The sequence below is a fragment of the Pelecanus crispus genome, chromosome 1 (genome assembly GCF_030463565.1).
Source record: "Pelecanus crispus isolate bPelCri1 chromosome 1, bPelCri1.pri, whole genome shotgun sequence".
Taxonomy (NCBI): domain Eukaryota; kingdom Metazoa; phylum Chordata; class Aves; order Pelecaniformes; family Pelecanidae; genus Pelecanus; species Pelecanus crispus.
In genome coordinates, this window is record NC_134643.1 from 41,938,970 (window position 1) to 41,954,894 (window position 15,925).

General features: G+C 38.2%; 1 protein-coding gene across 1 annotated transcript; it reads left to right on the forward strand.

The window, feature by feature from the left end:
* The first annotated feature begins 361 nt into the window (after nt 1-361).
* Nucleotides 362-14,512, forward strand: TMEM19 (transmembrane protein 19). Its single transcript, XM_009478201.2, has 6 exons — nt 362-722; nt 7,530-7,643; nt 9,201-9,338; nt 9,667-9,921; nt 11,002-11,211; nt 14,074-14,512. Exons 1-6 carry the CDS (start codon nt 362-364, stop codon nt 14,235-14,237), a joined length of 1,242 nt encoding a protein of 413 aa, XP_009476476.2. The 3' UTR covers nt 14,238-14,512.
* Nucleotides 14,513-15,925: the final 1,413 nt, after the last annotated feature.

The window sequence follows — 15,925 nt, forward strand, 5'->3', positions numbered from 1 at the left end:
GGGGCAGGGGGAGCCCACGCTGCGGCCCCGCACCAGAGAAGGGAAAAGTCTCCGCTGAGGGGAAAGCAGCGGCCGGGACGGCCGGGGCATCCCTGCGGCGGGGAGGGGCGGGCGCTGCCCGGGTGCGGCCGCAGCGCAGGCCCCCGGGCGCCGCCTCGCTCCCTGCCCGCCAACGGGGAGGCGGGCGGGGGCAGGCTCTGGCGCGGCGGCCGGCGGAGCATGCGCGGAGCGGCGGCGGGGCGGGCGAGCAGGTCGGTGTCGGTGTCGGTGTCGTCGGTGTGGGGCCGAGTGGTGCGAGGCCGGGAGGCTCCAGCCGCCGGCCAGCCCCGAGCGGGCGGGGGCCGGCCGGAGCCGCCTCCCCATGAGCGCCGCGGTGTCGCCTCGCAGCGCCCCGCGGGGGCGGCGGCGAGAGGCGGCCGCGGGGGCGGTGCGGGCCGGGGCGGGCCGCGGCTCGGGCCGGGCGGGAGGTGGAGGTGGAGGTGGAGAAGGAAGAGGAGGAGGAGGAGGAAGAAGAAGAGAAAGCGGTGGCAGCGGTGTCGCTGATGAGCTGCGCCCTGTGCTTGCCCGCCAGGTGTTCTCCCTCTGGTTTCCTGTGTGGTATTACGAGGAGGATTTCTTCAAGGAGTGCCTCAAGATGATGGCGAATATTGTCGTCCTGAACTTGCTCATTTGCATTTCTCTGGCTTTCTGGATCGTGTCCATGATTGCAAGTACGTACTACGGTGAGTTCAGGCCCGGGGGCTGGGGAGAGGCCGGCACGGCGAGGGGGGAGCCCCCGCCGCCCTCCCCTCCGGCCTCGGCAAGCCGGTGGGGATCGGGGTTTGGGAGAGGGGTGTGCCCAGCCCCTTCCGTCGTCAGTAGAGCTGAAAAGCTCAGTCCTGAAGGCAGCTGAGAACGCTTTAGAAGGTGTCAGGAGCCGCCCTACCCTTCTTTGCAGCTCTGCCCGCGGATCCCGTTGAATTTAAAATGTTGGTATCTTTTGTGATTTATCTCCCTAAAAGAAAGCACATAAGATAAAAATGAAAAAGTAAAAAGAAAGAGCGAGCTGATAAATTTCTTTCACTAACAGGGGAAGTAGTGACAGGATGGGTGGAGCACGCCAGCCTTCAAAACAGTTTTAGGAATGTACGTGCAGCCTTTGCACAGGGCATGCAAGAAGCATTCCTTGGTTAAGGAGCAAAGAAACAGGGGAAATGGTACACGAAGAGAGGGAGGTACACCTGGAGCCGCTGGCAGGGGCGTATACAGTCAGCTCTGTGTTCTGCTCAGGCAGGCTGTGTGTTAGTTGTGTGTAGTTGCAGGGACACCAGTACTCCCTGTTCTAGCACCATTTTTACACCAATGTGCAAAAGCAGCAGTACTGCCTTCAGCATCAGTCCAAGCCTAGAAGAGTTTAACTGCTTTCCCAGGACAGGTAAAGACCTGTCCTTAAGACCTCAGAGAATTTCATGTAGGAAGAGCTCCAGTGTCATTGAAGTGTTGCTGAGAGTGCCTAGGGATGCAGTATGGACATGCTCAACTGCCTAGTGTCACCCTGGATGGATCCAGAAGAAGCTAGGATAAATATCCCACCAGTATAAGCTGACTTTTGCAGTGGCAGTTGGATGTTTCTGGTCAGCGTTTTTCAGTGCTTTGGCTTTTAGGACAGGGTATTAGTCCTGGTAGAGCACTAAATCTGTGTTGTCAGGACACTTTTACTTTGGCGTGTAGCGAGATGCCAGACACGTAGAAGGTATGCAGAAGCAGGCTTCATAAACAGGTTTTGTTTGTGTCATTTAGAGCTAGCCAAGCACCCAACTTCATTTGTGCAAGTCTGCTCTGTATAGATATAGCTCTCTGAGTTTTGCCTGTAATTAGGGTATTCCAGACTTTGCTATCTAATGTGATTGAGGATTGACAGTGTAGAGTGGAGAGGCCTGATATAAGGTGGATCAGGACAGGGACTGATACAAAGGAGGAGACTGCAGACAAGTCCTCCTTTTTTGTAGAGAATGGTTACAGAACAAGAAGGACATAACAACAACTTTTGCTGTCCATTTGCCTGAGACTGTGGAAAGACCTTGGCTTGAGGAGGTGAACAAAGTGTATAGTAGGAGTGGACTTAATGAAGTGGGAGTGATAACTTAAGTTCAGCCCATAAAAGCAATGAAATTCACAGTCCTTAACTATAAATATAAAAATACTACAAACATACATTTATTAATTTACAGTTTATAGTTCATAGTAATGCTTAAGCACCAAACAGTGATCAAAATGTTGATAAAATGGGAGTGTTGAAGAATCCGTAATAAACCAATGAATGTGTTCTATCTTAGTTTTAACTGCTTACATTTAGTAGTCATTTAGTACCAATACTTTCCCCCCCTCCAAGGAAATACAAAAAGGTCAGTTAAAAATTACCTTAAAAAGATGAAAATTCTGTTTGTTAACCAACCAAAAAGAACCTCTTTTGTGTTCTGGTACTGCTCACACTCAAGTTAATATCAAGAACCTTCTTGGTTTGTGATTAGACTAAGAGCACAGGAGATCTTTTCGTACACAGACGGTGCTTGTCTTTTGAGTTTTTCAGTCAACTCTTGGCTGCACGACTCTCTTGCACACCTCCTACAGTGTTGGGGCTTTTCAGTACACAGAAGAGAAGTTTTCGTCCTGTGAATCTTTGTGCTTGCAATGACAAATGTTTTACTGTGAAATATGTTTGCCCTACTTTGTACCAGGGAGCCTGTATATCTGCAAAGCTCTAGGTACTGCTGACGCAAAAGTTTTTGGTGAAAACCATCATGTTTAGCTTTCCAGCAAGACAAGCTGTGGTGCCTGTGTGAAATCTTTCTTCCGTGAGTTTGAAACCCACTTTAATTCTACACTTGTGATGTCTTATACTTGTATAGCAGATGTGATAAATAAAGTCTCATGATTTTGTATTTTTTAGCTCAAAAGCTACATGAACAATTAGCTTTACTTTTTAAAAGTTTGTGAGGTTCTTTTTTAACAAAAACTGTCACTTGAAATCTTACTGAGATGGTCATCAACATAAAGTATATTTTTGAGAGCCTTACACAAAGCTCAAAAGGATTGAAAGGGCCGATTTTTTAGAAAGTGGTCATGCCACTTTCACCTAGTAGACTGGCTTTCTTGTCATTTTTCTGGTAGTGAAATTCTGCCAAAGTAGTGTAGATCTGATATGATAGATCTGATATGATGATATGTAGATATGATCAGTAGCTTTCTTATCTCTAACTGCAGAGATGGAAGACTTTTAAAATGTAATACTAAGGAACAATTTTTTCTCAGACTTATAAATTTCAATATTCTAGAAGATGTACTTCTAGCATCTTCTGCAGTGAAATTTGTCTTCCAATTTAAAGTCAAAATGAGGTGATACAATATAAAGGTTGCAAGAATATTAACTGCTAACGCAGTAATTTATTGAGTCAGTTTTATCATTAAAATAATATGCCTTTTAATTGGACAATAACAGCTCCTTTATTAACTGCTTTTATTTCAGTAAGTGTTCTGGAATTTTAGAAGGAAACAAATATGTTTAGGACATTGATAAATTGTCTCCTTAGAAGATAAGTTGCTATGGACACTAGTGCTTTATGGAATAGTGTGGAATTACGAGAGCTGAGTGGGATATTGTTTTCCTGTTCTGCGAGCTGGTTTAAATTCAGATCATGACTTGAATGACTAAGCAAAGGGAACAAACTGGGAACTCGAGAAAAAGCTTTTTAGAAGGCTCTGTAGATACTTTGATGAGAAAATAGCTTGATTTTTTGTATTAGGTTTTGGTTGTAAAAGTAATCTGTTTATAGTTTTGAAACCAGCATTTTTTTATTTGGGAGTTGTTCAAGTGGTCTGTCTTGGCAGCTTAAATTTAATAATGTTAGTGAAGAATATAAGTAAAAGCAATCCTTTCTTGTAAAAAGTTTTGGGTTTGACTAATTTCCAGTTAAATATTTCAAAACAGTCTAAGTTGGGTTTCTTTTCTGTGTAACAAGGAGGGTAATAGGTGAGCCATTTTTGCATAGATGTTAATGCTAGACCTGAAATAATTTATTTCTCTTCAGTTCCCGAAAAGCAGTATACTTTCCAAACACAGAAGCTTTGATTATGTAGAATTGCTTTCATATGAAAGCAAGGCATTGATAGATTTAAACCATGCAATGTAGTGCAGTTGCTAGCTCTGTGAGAAAACCAATAACCTACAATCAAATATTTGAATAGCTGTAACACAGGAAGCTCAGTTTGATTAAATTATGTTGACCAGTAAACAAAGTAAAAGAGGAAGCTCAGAGCTGTCTTGTTAATTTTGCTACCCTAAAGTCACATGTACTGCTCACTTAGCAAATATGTAAACCTAAAGTCCATACTCAAGTGAAATCACAAGGCAGGACTTGAGTAATGTGGCAATTCAGGTGCAGCTCCTGTCAGAGAACAAAAATTAGTGAAAAGGATTCCCCCACTATGTGGGGCACATTACCTCGTAGAAAAAGAAGGGTATCTCCTAGCTTAAATATCTCTTTTCAGTCTCTACTGAATATTCCATGACACAAAGAAAATAATTTCTTACATGAACATGTTGTGCAAGCGAAAAGACATTCTCTTGGCAGTAAATCTGTTTGATCGCGCTGTTCTTGATAGAATGGAGGAAAAATAACGAGGACAGTGGAACATAGAAGTGGAAAAGACTTAGTCAAGAGAATCCTCAGAGAAGAAAAAATTTCTGAGAGTAAATATGTATTACAAGACATGGAATTGTTGGATATAGCTTCGTTTTCAACAAGTCTCTGCAACGCTTCAGGCCAAAGTGTGCAGTTAGTTGTCTATACCTCTGCCAGGTTGGGAAGAGGCTGTGCATGCATGTGCTGTGGAGAAGGACTATGCAAAGCAAAGAATAAGAAGTCTAAATCATCTGTGGTTCTCGGCTAAGCCAAATTTTCTGTAGATGAGAGAAACAGACAGGACAAGGAGAATTGCACTAGATAACTTCAGGCTTGCTTGAGGAAAAATACTCAGGTGGAAACCCAACTATGTAACACCCGACTTGTATGTCATGTGGCTACCTTTCCTTAAATACGAAATTTACAGTGTATGTTGTTGTTTATTAAAAATCATGATTTTTTTAAGTGTTCCTAGTTTCCTTTGCATGTTTCTAGACTAGCCCTTTTGATGAAAAATTTAGGGTTAATAAAGTCGTAAGAACATCCACTGTAAAGATAATGGATATGTTCTTAGGTCCTGAGGGATATAAATTCTCCCTGAGATACGCTGGTCTGGTGGAGAGAGGGACCTTTATCCTTTACCATGGATAAAGGTGATCAGACAGTACTGCAAGAAAAGATGATGAGAAGAACAGGGAGCAGCAGAGCAAATACATGTTTTACACCACGTTTACAAACATGTTTTACACCACAGCTCTCTAATTGATATATTGCATGACTGAAGAGGTAACTGGCCTGGTTCAATACAAGCAGGTAATCGGGAAGGGGAATTATACCATCCAGGTTACTTAATATATTCTCTTTTTTTTTTTTTTGAAATGAAACATCTTTCACTCAGCCAAAAAATCAATAGATTGCTGGAAATCGTAAAACCTTGGTGTTGCTCTGCTATGAGTACCGCATGCACTTGCAGTCATCCCATTTCAAAATGCCCATAGCAGAATTAGAAAGGAACAGTGAAGGCAGCGAGGATGATCAGAGCAGGTAACAGCATCCATTTGAAGAGGACTTGAATAGGTAAAGATATTTCAGCATAGAAAGGGGACATCTATATAGGTCATGAATGGCAGGAAGAATGTGCATAGGAAATCATTATTCAGTTGGCCATAAAATTTAGCAGAAGTCTGATGAAACTTGAGGCAGCAGGATCTTTGTTGTTCAGCTTTTTGAAAGGCCTTTTTCAGTGCATTTAAAACCAGAATTCAGTTCTGTGGGTGGTTGTGGAGATGAAAATCATAACTGTTTTTAAAAACGAGTTGGACAAATATATGGAGGATTTTAGAAATGCCAGCATAGAAGCTCCCAATAAAACAGGGAAGATCATCAGTCTGTATCTGTTCTTTATACTCTTCCCTTGCACATGTGCGACTCACCACTGCTAGATGGGATTCTGAGTCAGACAGATGTTTGACTTGATCCAGTTTGGAAGTTTATTTTCAAACCAGGTATAGTGTAGAAACAATCAGAATGTTTTGGATACCAACAAGAGAGGACTATTTCTTTTTTAAAACAGCAAGAGAAGGCCAAGCATCTAAACTTCGTTTCTCGCATCAGTGGAAATTGTCAGTGATGCTGTGGTTAAACTGATGATTTGTTCTGTTCTTCTGCTGGTCTGTGAATCGGTGTACAAAATAAATGTATATACGAACTGCAGGACTTCCTGCTAGTTTTAGTAGACGACATCGAGTATCACTGTAGTTCAACTAAGCACTTAAATGTATTACAGAGCATGTAAGTTTTCCAAGCTAGAATAAAAAGGATATGGTACTAATATTTAAGCTATAGAAACACAGCCATTAGCTAGCTTATATATACTGATGTCTTCTCTCCACACAGACATGAAACTACTTCTGAAGTCTTCTGTCAGCCAGGTAGCAGCAGTCCTCCTATTAATGTAGCGTAAAATTCTAATTGATGGCATAGACAACAAAGTGGCAATATTAGGCACATCCTAGGAATAATTCAGAATACATAGATGATGAAAAAAGTTGCCTGCTTTTCATAGCCAAAAGCTACCAAGCTAAAGCTTTTGATAAACAAGAATGACTTTTCCTAAAAACACTGGTATTTGGGATGGACTGAAAAACAAGGTAAAGCTTCCAATTTATTCTTCTAATTTTCTTTCCGTTACAATACTAAAAAGCAATAGTGACCATAGATAGTGTTGTTCATTCACTTTATTGCTGCCATATTTTCTGAAACTTCATCAAAAAAAGAATAATAATAATAATAATAAATTCAGATTTGTTATTGTAGTTACCAGAGAATCAGTCATAACATGATCTATGACGGAAGCTCTCACACTAATTTATTTACTTAAAGTTGCTTTGCAGTCTCTTTACATGTTTTGTTAACTGGAATTTTAGTTTGAATCTTACTCGTATTTGAAACTGAATTCTACAGAACTTAACTGTGGATGTATGGGTTGAGCTTATGTGTTCTATCCAAATCAAGTTTCAACTGGTCTTAACATTTTGAATATTAATTTCTGGAATTTATAAATCCCTTTTAGAATGGAAAATATTGCCATGTTTATTTCTTGACAGATTTGCTATTTCTTTGTAATTAATTTTAGTTGATTTAAAGTATTTTCTTTTTTCTGTGAAAGCTGAAGAGAAAAACTGAGTAGATAATTGCAGATATTTTGGTATTCCATTCATAAGAATATATTTCTTCTACAGGGTAAAAAGTTTAATCTCTATTAAGATAAGATTTTAAATATATACTAGGCAGTAATTACTTTTAAGGTATAAAGGCATTAAAAAGTCTTGTAAGGATCATCTGTAACCATTTTATTTGATTTATCAGGTACTTTACGACCCATTTCTCCATGGCGCTGGCTTTTTTCAGTCTTGGTTCCACTAATGATTGCTACACAGGGTTTGAAGAAGAAGAGTGTTGATCACAGCGGTGCATTGGGAGGTGCGTTTTTTCTGAGACTATTCAGCTAAACATTAATGAAGTAAATTAAGGTCCTTTTTATTATACATTATATTCTTTTAAGACTTTCCTACCTAGTTCTATGATAGTAAAAGTACAAATGTAAGCATACATACCTTGATTTCATACTGATTTTTTTCTTATGCCTGTTTAAATAGTCAAGTTAATTTTTGCTGCTGTTTGTAATGCATTTGATGAATACTGTCATTAAACCTATGTCGTAAACCTGTAAGATTATTTTAAACTTCAGTACGGCATGCAGTTAAATCACATGTTTTTGTTTCACATGTAGATGGATTCACATAGAGATAATGAAATGGCAGAGGCAGTGGTAAAGAAATACCATAAAACTGAGCCATGTCAGCAGCCTACCTGCCTGGTAGGAAACCAGTAAAGATAACATGGTTCTCTTTTCTGTAATATGAGCAGTTTAAGGCATTTTTTGCCTCCTCAAAATGAGAAGAAAATCAAATCTGTACTGCGCTTCAAGCAAGTGACTGTTTCAACAAATGTTTTTCTTGACCGTGTGAGGAAAAACCCCAACGTAGTGTACAGTAGTGTTTGTTGGAATCTGATGCAAGACTTCCACGTGAGGTGATTCACCCTTGTATTGTGGCATTGTCTGAATTGATGGTCAATTGAAAGAAACGGGACCTCAAATCCTTTCCTTCCATGTCATGCATTTTGCAAATCTCAATCTGTCTGTGAGTTAAAAGGAGCAGTTTCTAAATTTAAAAAAAAAAAAATCTTTTATCTTCTGCTATGTTTTTACCTCTTAACATAACAGCTCTGCTAGCCACCTTATATTGACATTTGCTTTTAGCGTGACCAGTTTTCTTTCAGTTGTGAAGAATTGTAATCTCATGGTGGGCAATGAGAATTAGGCCTCCCCTGTGGAGGAGGAGATAAAAAAGGAGGACATCCAGGAGCTCAAATACCTCAGAATAGAAAATTACAGAAAGAAAAAGATGACGTAAAAATCAGAAACAGAAAATGAAGAACAGAAGGGAGAAGTAGCAGCTGTTAAGATATGGAGGAGGGTTATCCAGGTTATCTTAGAGACCTTCGTGGAGGAATTTGATTTCCAAACTGATTATAAACTTGCTGATGGAGACACAGCCACAGCTGTATATATGCTTGTTATACAAATAATCATATTCTTCAGGTAGGGTACTTAAATTTCAATTAGATATCCTTTGGCTTTTTTTTATTGCTCCGTCTTTTATTTTTGCACAGTATTACTGATTTGTGGCAAGTGAAGGTCTTAAAAAATCACACACTTTAGCAGTAGCAATAGAATTAGCAATTTAGCAATAAAATTTAAGAGAAAATTATGAAGATAACTTTTTTTTTCAGTCAAGATGTCACTGGAATTCTCACACAGGTGTTAGGCGCTTCAGTAATTCTCTTACTGCATGATTCTCAGGTTTATCATGAAGATACTCTTCGTATTCAAGAGATTCAAAATACTTAATTGCTTTGCAAAGCAGACATTGTTACATGAAGGAACTTTATATACTTTTTTTTTTTTCTTCATAGGATTGGTGGTTGGATTTATCCTTACAGTTGCAAATTACAGTTTCTTCACTTCCCTGTTTGTATTTTTTGTTACTTCTTCAAAACTTACTAAATGGAAAAAAGATATAAAGAAGCAAATAGATTCAGAATACAAAGAAGGTAAGCCATAACATTTTAATTCTTTCAGATCCTTTGTGGGGAACAAATACTGTCTATTCCTCTTTCTTTCAAAGGGTCAGATGAGATGTAACATCTGGAGTAGGGAACACTGTTGTCATGCCTCCCCTCCACCCTTATCCCTATGAACATTAGCAAGCAACTTTGCTTTTGCCTTTATTCTATTTAATAAATTGCTATCTAGTTTCTGATTTGAAAGTGTGTCTTTTTAAATTTAACTTTATATATGTGTATTTTGCTTTTGTCTCATGCTGTTGCCTGTCAAAGTGTTTTGCCTGAAAATACTAAAATTTAGTTTTTGTCACTTTAGGTGGACAGAGGAATTGGGTGCAAGTATTCTGTAACGGTGGTGTTCCTACTGAGCTGGCTGTCTTATATATGATAGAAAATGGACCGGGTGAAATTCCGATAGACTTTTCAAAGCAATACACAGCATCATGGATGTGCTTATCCCTTTTGGGAGCTTTGGCATGCTCTGCTGGTGATACATGGGCTTCAGAGATTGGTAGTGTTATGAGTAAAAGCAAGCCAAGGTTGATAACAACCTGGAAAAAGGTTCCAGTAGGTGAGGTGTTACCTGTTCTACATGTTATTGTCTTAATATTTTGCTGATCTGTTTTGAATTATGCATCCAACTTGTAAAGTTCAAAAAAAGTCCCAGAAAAACAAACATCAGAAATCTGGGATTAGAAAATATTAGCAAGAATGCATTTTGAGATGGAATTTGCTCAGTTGTGTTCCTGCTGCATCTTGCTGGTGAGATGCACCAACATAGCATCGAGGGAGCTAAAATAGTTCTTAGTGAATGCTGTCACTTCTCATCTCTGGTACTATTAAAAGTGTTTATACTGACAATAATATAAAGAATACAAGTTATCATCTGAATTTTTCAGACGTTAAAATTTTAGTCAGTAGAAGAATATATATATGTTCAATACAGACACTACAGAAAATTAACTTCTTAACCAAATCTTTCATTTCCTTTGACATCTTACCAAGGGTGGGTAAAATGAGCTTTCTGTCTGCACAGTGGATGACATTGCTACCTTAAAGCAGTGTGTCTTTTTTGAGTCTTGCTGGTTGATCTGAGTTTTAGATCTTGTCGGATAAGATTTAAATGCATTGGCATTTTTTTTTTTCTTTCTGTAAGTGTTCTTCAGATTTTTATTCAGGAAGCTGTCAAACATCTTCCTTACTCTGGATTTTGTTCCTTCTTTTAAATTTGTTGGTGAAATATATCTTGGTATACTTCTGAAAGAGGCATTGTTTTAATAACATGCATGTCTCACGCTCTCTATTCTTGGAGCAAATACCTTTTTCTCTCCCCTCACCCCCCCACCTTTACAGCACACAAATACCAGGTGACATTGTGAGGTGTGCTGTCTGGTTTTATTTAATTTAATGCTAATGAATATGTCTAGATAACTAGCCTTAGAGAAAGAAAATGTAATAGGCTGTAATGGTACAGGTTAAGCTTCTCAGCAGCATAATGGGAATTGTAAAAAAAAAGCTGTGGTAGCAGAGCCTTGTGGATATAAAGGGGGAAGATAGCTATAAACACAGTTTTGATTTCATATAAAACATTTGAACAAATATAAGTCTTTAAGAAAAAGTCTGTAAATCAGCTTGGTTTTGTTTGATTTAGGTACTAACGGAGCAATTACTTTAGTGGGCCTGCTCTCAAGTTTGCTTGGGGGCATGGCAGTAGGTATAGCCTACTTCATAACACAACTCATTTTCGTGACTGATCTGGAAATATCTGCTCCGCAATGGCCCATTATTCTGTTTGGTGCAGCGGCTGGCTTACTGGGATCAGTTGTCGATTCATATTTGGGAGCGACAATGCAATACAGCGGTAAGAGTCTTCTTTTTTTTTTTCTTTTTTTTTTTACCCTCTCCTAATGTAACCTAAAAATGGACTTGAATTTCCAGAAGGCCTGAGGATGTGTTTTTTAAATGGAAAAAATACAGAATTAGCAACACAAAGGACAAAGGGAACCAAAGTGATGGACATGATAATGAAAACAAGAGCAAGGGCAGTTGGTCCTCTTCCACTTTTTGATTTGCTTGTCTTACGTTACTGTCTTGTTGATGACTGAAAAAGACCCGAGATCTCCAACGTTTTACCTTGGAAAAAGCAATTGCTTTTCTTTGTAACTAATTATGGTAAAATTTTGTAAGAGAAAATGTCAGCTTAATTTTATGCATTCACTCAGATTAAGTTGTCACTGCAGAAGCTCCATTTCTAACTCTGAAGACTTAGCGATAGTCTCAGCTGTAAGAATTAAATAAGAAAAGCTCCAGGAAAATGTGCACAGTATTTTACATTCTGGGTTTTTTTCACTGCTTAATAGAGTACTGTTTCCTGGAAGTTAAGCTTATCACAAACTACCTATGACTTTAAAAAAAAATCATGTCCATTTTTTAAAAAAAAATTGCTGGCTGGCTGATTCTAAATGATTTATGTATTTATTTACTCATTGTCGGTCAATAAACACTACAGACAACCTTTAGGCTAAACTGTAAACTTACCCTACGTTTAAGAATTGTTTAAAGACTGTATCTGACACTATTCTGTTTAACAGCTGGTTTACAGAGAGAACTTAAGTTTTCAGATTTTATTGTCAGTATATTTACTTGTTGGAAGTCGAGGTTTTGAATGTGCAGATGAACATTCTGAGAGATGCAAGTTCTTTAAGTGTGCCATCACAGTGAGAACTGCAAACTGTGGACACTGTGGATTTGGCTTTCCAGCAGTTTTTATGCTCTATTCCTTGTAGTTCCAGGAAAGTCCAAAATATAATGGAGTGTTTAACCATTTGAGGAATTTGTAGATATTTCTGTACTAAAAAGGAAACACTTAAGCACTCAATGTTTCATGCTCCTAATGAGACAGATGCATTAAGAGAACGTGGTAAACCTAGCTAATGCATGCCTGTATTTATCAGCATCTATTTCTTCTTCACTTCAGATATTTTTCCATGCTCAGCAGCTTACTTTGCTAGCTGCAGCAGGGACTATGCAAGGTCCACAATTTCTTTTACAAATTCATAAGCACTGCTGGAGTGTGTATGCTATATACACATATATATTACGGTATATACATGCTGTGATATAGATGAAATTGTGCGCTTGTGTGGTGCATGCTGGTAGGTTTTGTGTCCCTCCGTACTTTAACACACTTTTCCAATCCCTATTCAATGTGGTTTCATAAGAAATACTCCAGTTGCTCTCCAGCATCTTGAAAAGCAATAAATAAATATGGCAGTGGTAATAAAGAATTGTGTCTTTTTTTGAAAACATTATGTTACCACTGGTAATCCCATCTGTCTGTGTTTTTCCTGTTGGTAATCTTACTAGTTTTGGTTTATGTAATAGTCTGTGATACCCACCATTCCTAAGAGAAAGTCTTTCCATGCCCCCACATTTATAAAGTAAAACTTTGTCTGAATAGCTGTGCAGAATTAGATTCAAATTTTCCCATGTTATCAGTCTGAAGCCATACCTATTCTGTAACTAACAAAGCTAATGGAAGGACTTACTGTTATCTTTCCTACTTTTTTATGCTCTGAATCTGCGCTTCATCTGCATTTGAGGTATATATTTATAAAAATTTATTCCCAGTTTTTCTCTCAAGGAAACTGACAACTTCCTAAAACATAGCAAGTGCTAAGAGTTAAACTATCAGGCTTTGAAGTTTGATTTTTCTGTAGCTCTTTTGCATTACCCAAAGCTAGGTTTAAATGTCAAAGGTTACTGTAATACTAGCTATATACCTGCCAAGCAGGTTTGTGGTGTGGGGGTTTTGTAAGTTGTATCTGAGGTGCTGAAAATTTTGTAATAAAGCAGCAGCTCAAAATGAAATTTCCATGTTGTGGGTATTAGCAGATACTCAAATCTACAGAGAAAAATAATGTTACTATAAAATGTGCTGATTTGTTTTGGAATGTTTCTTCATGTCAACCTTAAACGTGTGCATATGCAGGTACCTAGTTAATACTTTACTATAGTGTGAGTTGGCATTAAAATCAAGCATCCTAGAATTTTATGCTTTTATCAGCATATAAAATAATGGAGTGGGACAAAATATAGGATAACAGTGTGTGTACAGTAGCAGCTAATGAAACGCAGTGCCAGAGTACTGCTGATACAGAGGCAGAGCAAGAAAAGGCTTAAGTAATAGGAAAAAAAATCCAGCTGCTAGTAGTATAAAACTGCTGTGTAAATAGAAATGTTAAGTTCAACCTCTGTAAGGAGCTTATTTTCTGTCAGATCAAGTAATAATGTTATTTCTATAATTTTCCTTTGAAAACGAATACATCTTGACAGGAAATATATGTTGCTAATCAGTTGTTTCTGTTCTGTTCAAAACAGCATCCTTTGCCTTAAAATGGCTTTTGGAATAGCTTTTTCCTCTTCTGATTTAGCTTGTGCTTCATTCCTTTCTTTGCTATGGAACTACTTAAAGAGAGAAGTAGACCTGACAGAGCGTAACTTTTCAAAAGAAGTAACTTCTAACATGAAGTATTGCATTTATATCCCATTATTTGAAGCTACCAGATTAACTGTAATTTAGTTTAGTCCGTTGGTGACTTTTCTTACAGAGGTTTAACACCATAATGGTAAACTAAATTTAGAAAGTTGCATACACTTGGTTAATAAGTTTCTTTTCAGCTTGTTTGGCTTTGTAAAAATGCAGCTTTTTATCTTTTCCCAGGTTTTGACCAGAATATTGGCATGGTTGTCAACCACCAAACAGAAGACTCCAAACACATATCTGGAAAACCTATATTAGACAACAACACAGTAAATCTCTTTTCTTCTATAATCATTGCTTTGGTGCTTCCAGGCGTGGCATGGTGGTTCTGGCCCAGGGGTTGAAATGGTTTAAGATTTTCTGCATGTAATTCATTTATGTTCAGTCTTACTCAAGGACTCTGAAGAGTTCTGTCTAAACTCTCTTGAAGAGAGGGATCTGAAACTTTGAGAGCGCCAAAGGACTTTCTATCTCAACTTATATTAAGGCTGTAAGCTTCATATGGGAATTGGCATCTGTGAGGGCAAGGAAGGGGTTTTGTCAATGTGCTCTTGCTGCTCATTAAATGGATGTAGATTATTGCCAAGTCAAGTGAAGCACTTCGTTTATCCTCATGGAGCTGAAGGGTTGGCATCTATGTTCTCTCAGTCCCCAGCATCTGGAAGGGCAAGAAGCTGGAAATAGAGGGCTGATCTACATCAATCAGTGTAATGGCACATTGTGGCTATTGCCCAAGCCAGACACAAAGTCCTCTGAAACTTTATGTAGCCAGTGGTAACACAGGTGAAATGGGTGAATTCCAATATTTCCCATGATCTACAGTATGTAGGGTTTTATGGAAACATTGGGGGTGGGGGGGAAGAAGTAAGCCTTGCTGCCTATTCTGTATCCTGATACTATCTCAAATTCCCTGAGGACAGGGTTGGTAAAGGTGATGCTGCTACATGATGTTTGAAGCAAAAGACTAAATATAAAATAAAAACTCACTAGTTTTTCCAGCAAGAATAAATTTGTCTGTGCTTTTTGACATCTTTATTTCTAAACTAATGATATTTATGAAAGCTGTCAATGCTGTGGTACTTATTAAATTATCTAAAATTAAAGATTATAGTTGTGAATTCACATTCATTTCTTTAGAAATGGAACATTTTTTCCATAAGCATGGAATAGTTCCATAATGTTTAGCATTCTGACCAGACTATACTCTTGGTTCTTTCTCAGCAGTGGAAGTGTTTGCCATTTTGTTTAGGGTTGCTATTCAGAGGTGATGGCCACAACCAAAGAAGTTACAGAGGTTATCCTTGTCGTGAATGGGGAAAGTCTCACTTATAAGCCATTTCAAAATGGGAATTTAACTCTTGGTGCTCAGGCTTCTATGTTAGGTGATTCTATCTTCCATCATTAATTTATAAAAGAGGTGAAAGTAATTTAGCCTGCACAGATTGTATTTAAACTTTAGAGATACCCTCGTAATAACCTGTTGCTGTCAACATTCAGAAGGTAGGGCCCATACTTATAAAACTTATAAAAAGTTTTTTCTTTCTATCTTCAGAGATGGGTGAGTTTTTTGTATTAAACATCTGATTTTTTTTTATGAATGTCTTGTGTGTGTTGCCTGTCTTAGTTCACTTGAATTATGTATTATGTCACCTTTGTGGGAATATGAAAAAATTTTAACACTTTCCATGTTGAGTTTACTCTTTTGAAATCTGGTCTATATAAATCTGGAATTTATCACTGGAACTAGTTCACTGTATTACCCAGTTATACAGAGCAGATTTCAAACTAGTAAAAGCTTTCTGAAGAGAACAAATTGTGTGGCTGCTGTATGTCTGTTCCTGTGGACTGGCATAAAATTATAAAAGGAATATATGCACTTAAACTGTAACAATAAACACTTGAGATTTTTATGCATTGTTTGGATTTATACTGCTTCTAAATAAACACTGTGTTGTCTTTTAAGATTTATTAATACTGTTGTGCTTTCTAGAATTAGAAGTACACAATTTTTGTAAGATACTTTTTCTTTCAT

Excerpts from the sequence above, each read along its gene's own strand:
- TMEM19 (XM_009478201.2), top strand. The coding sequence starts at position 362 with ATGAGCGCCGCGGTGTCGCCTCGCAGCGCCCCGCGGGGGCGGCGGCGA. Across the intron at positions 7,644-9,200 it reads TCACAGCGGTGCATTGGGAG|GATTGGTGGTTGGATTTATC; the intron begins GTGCGTTTTTTC and ends TTTTCTTCATAG. Across the intron at positions 9,922-11,001 it reads CTGGAAAAAGGTTCCAGTAG|GTACTAACGGAGCAATTACT; the intron begins GTGAGGTGTTAC and ends TGTTTGATTTAG.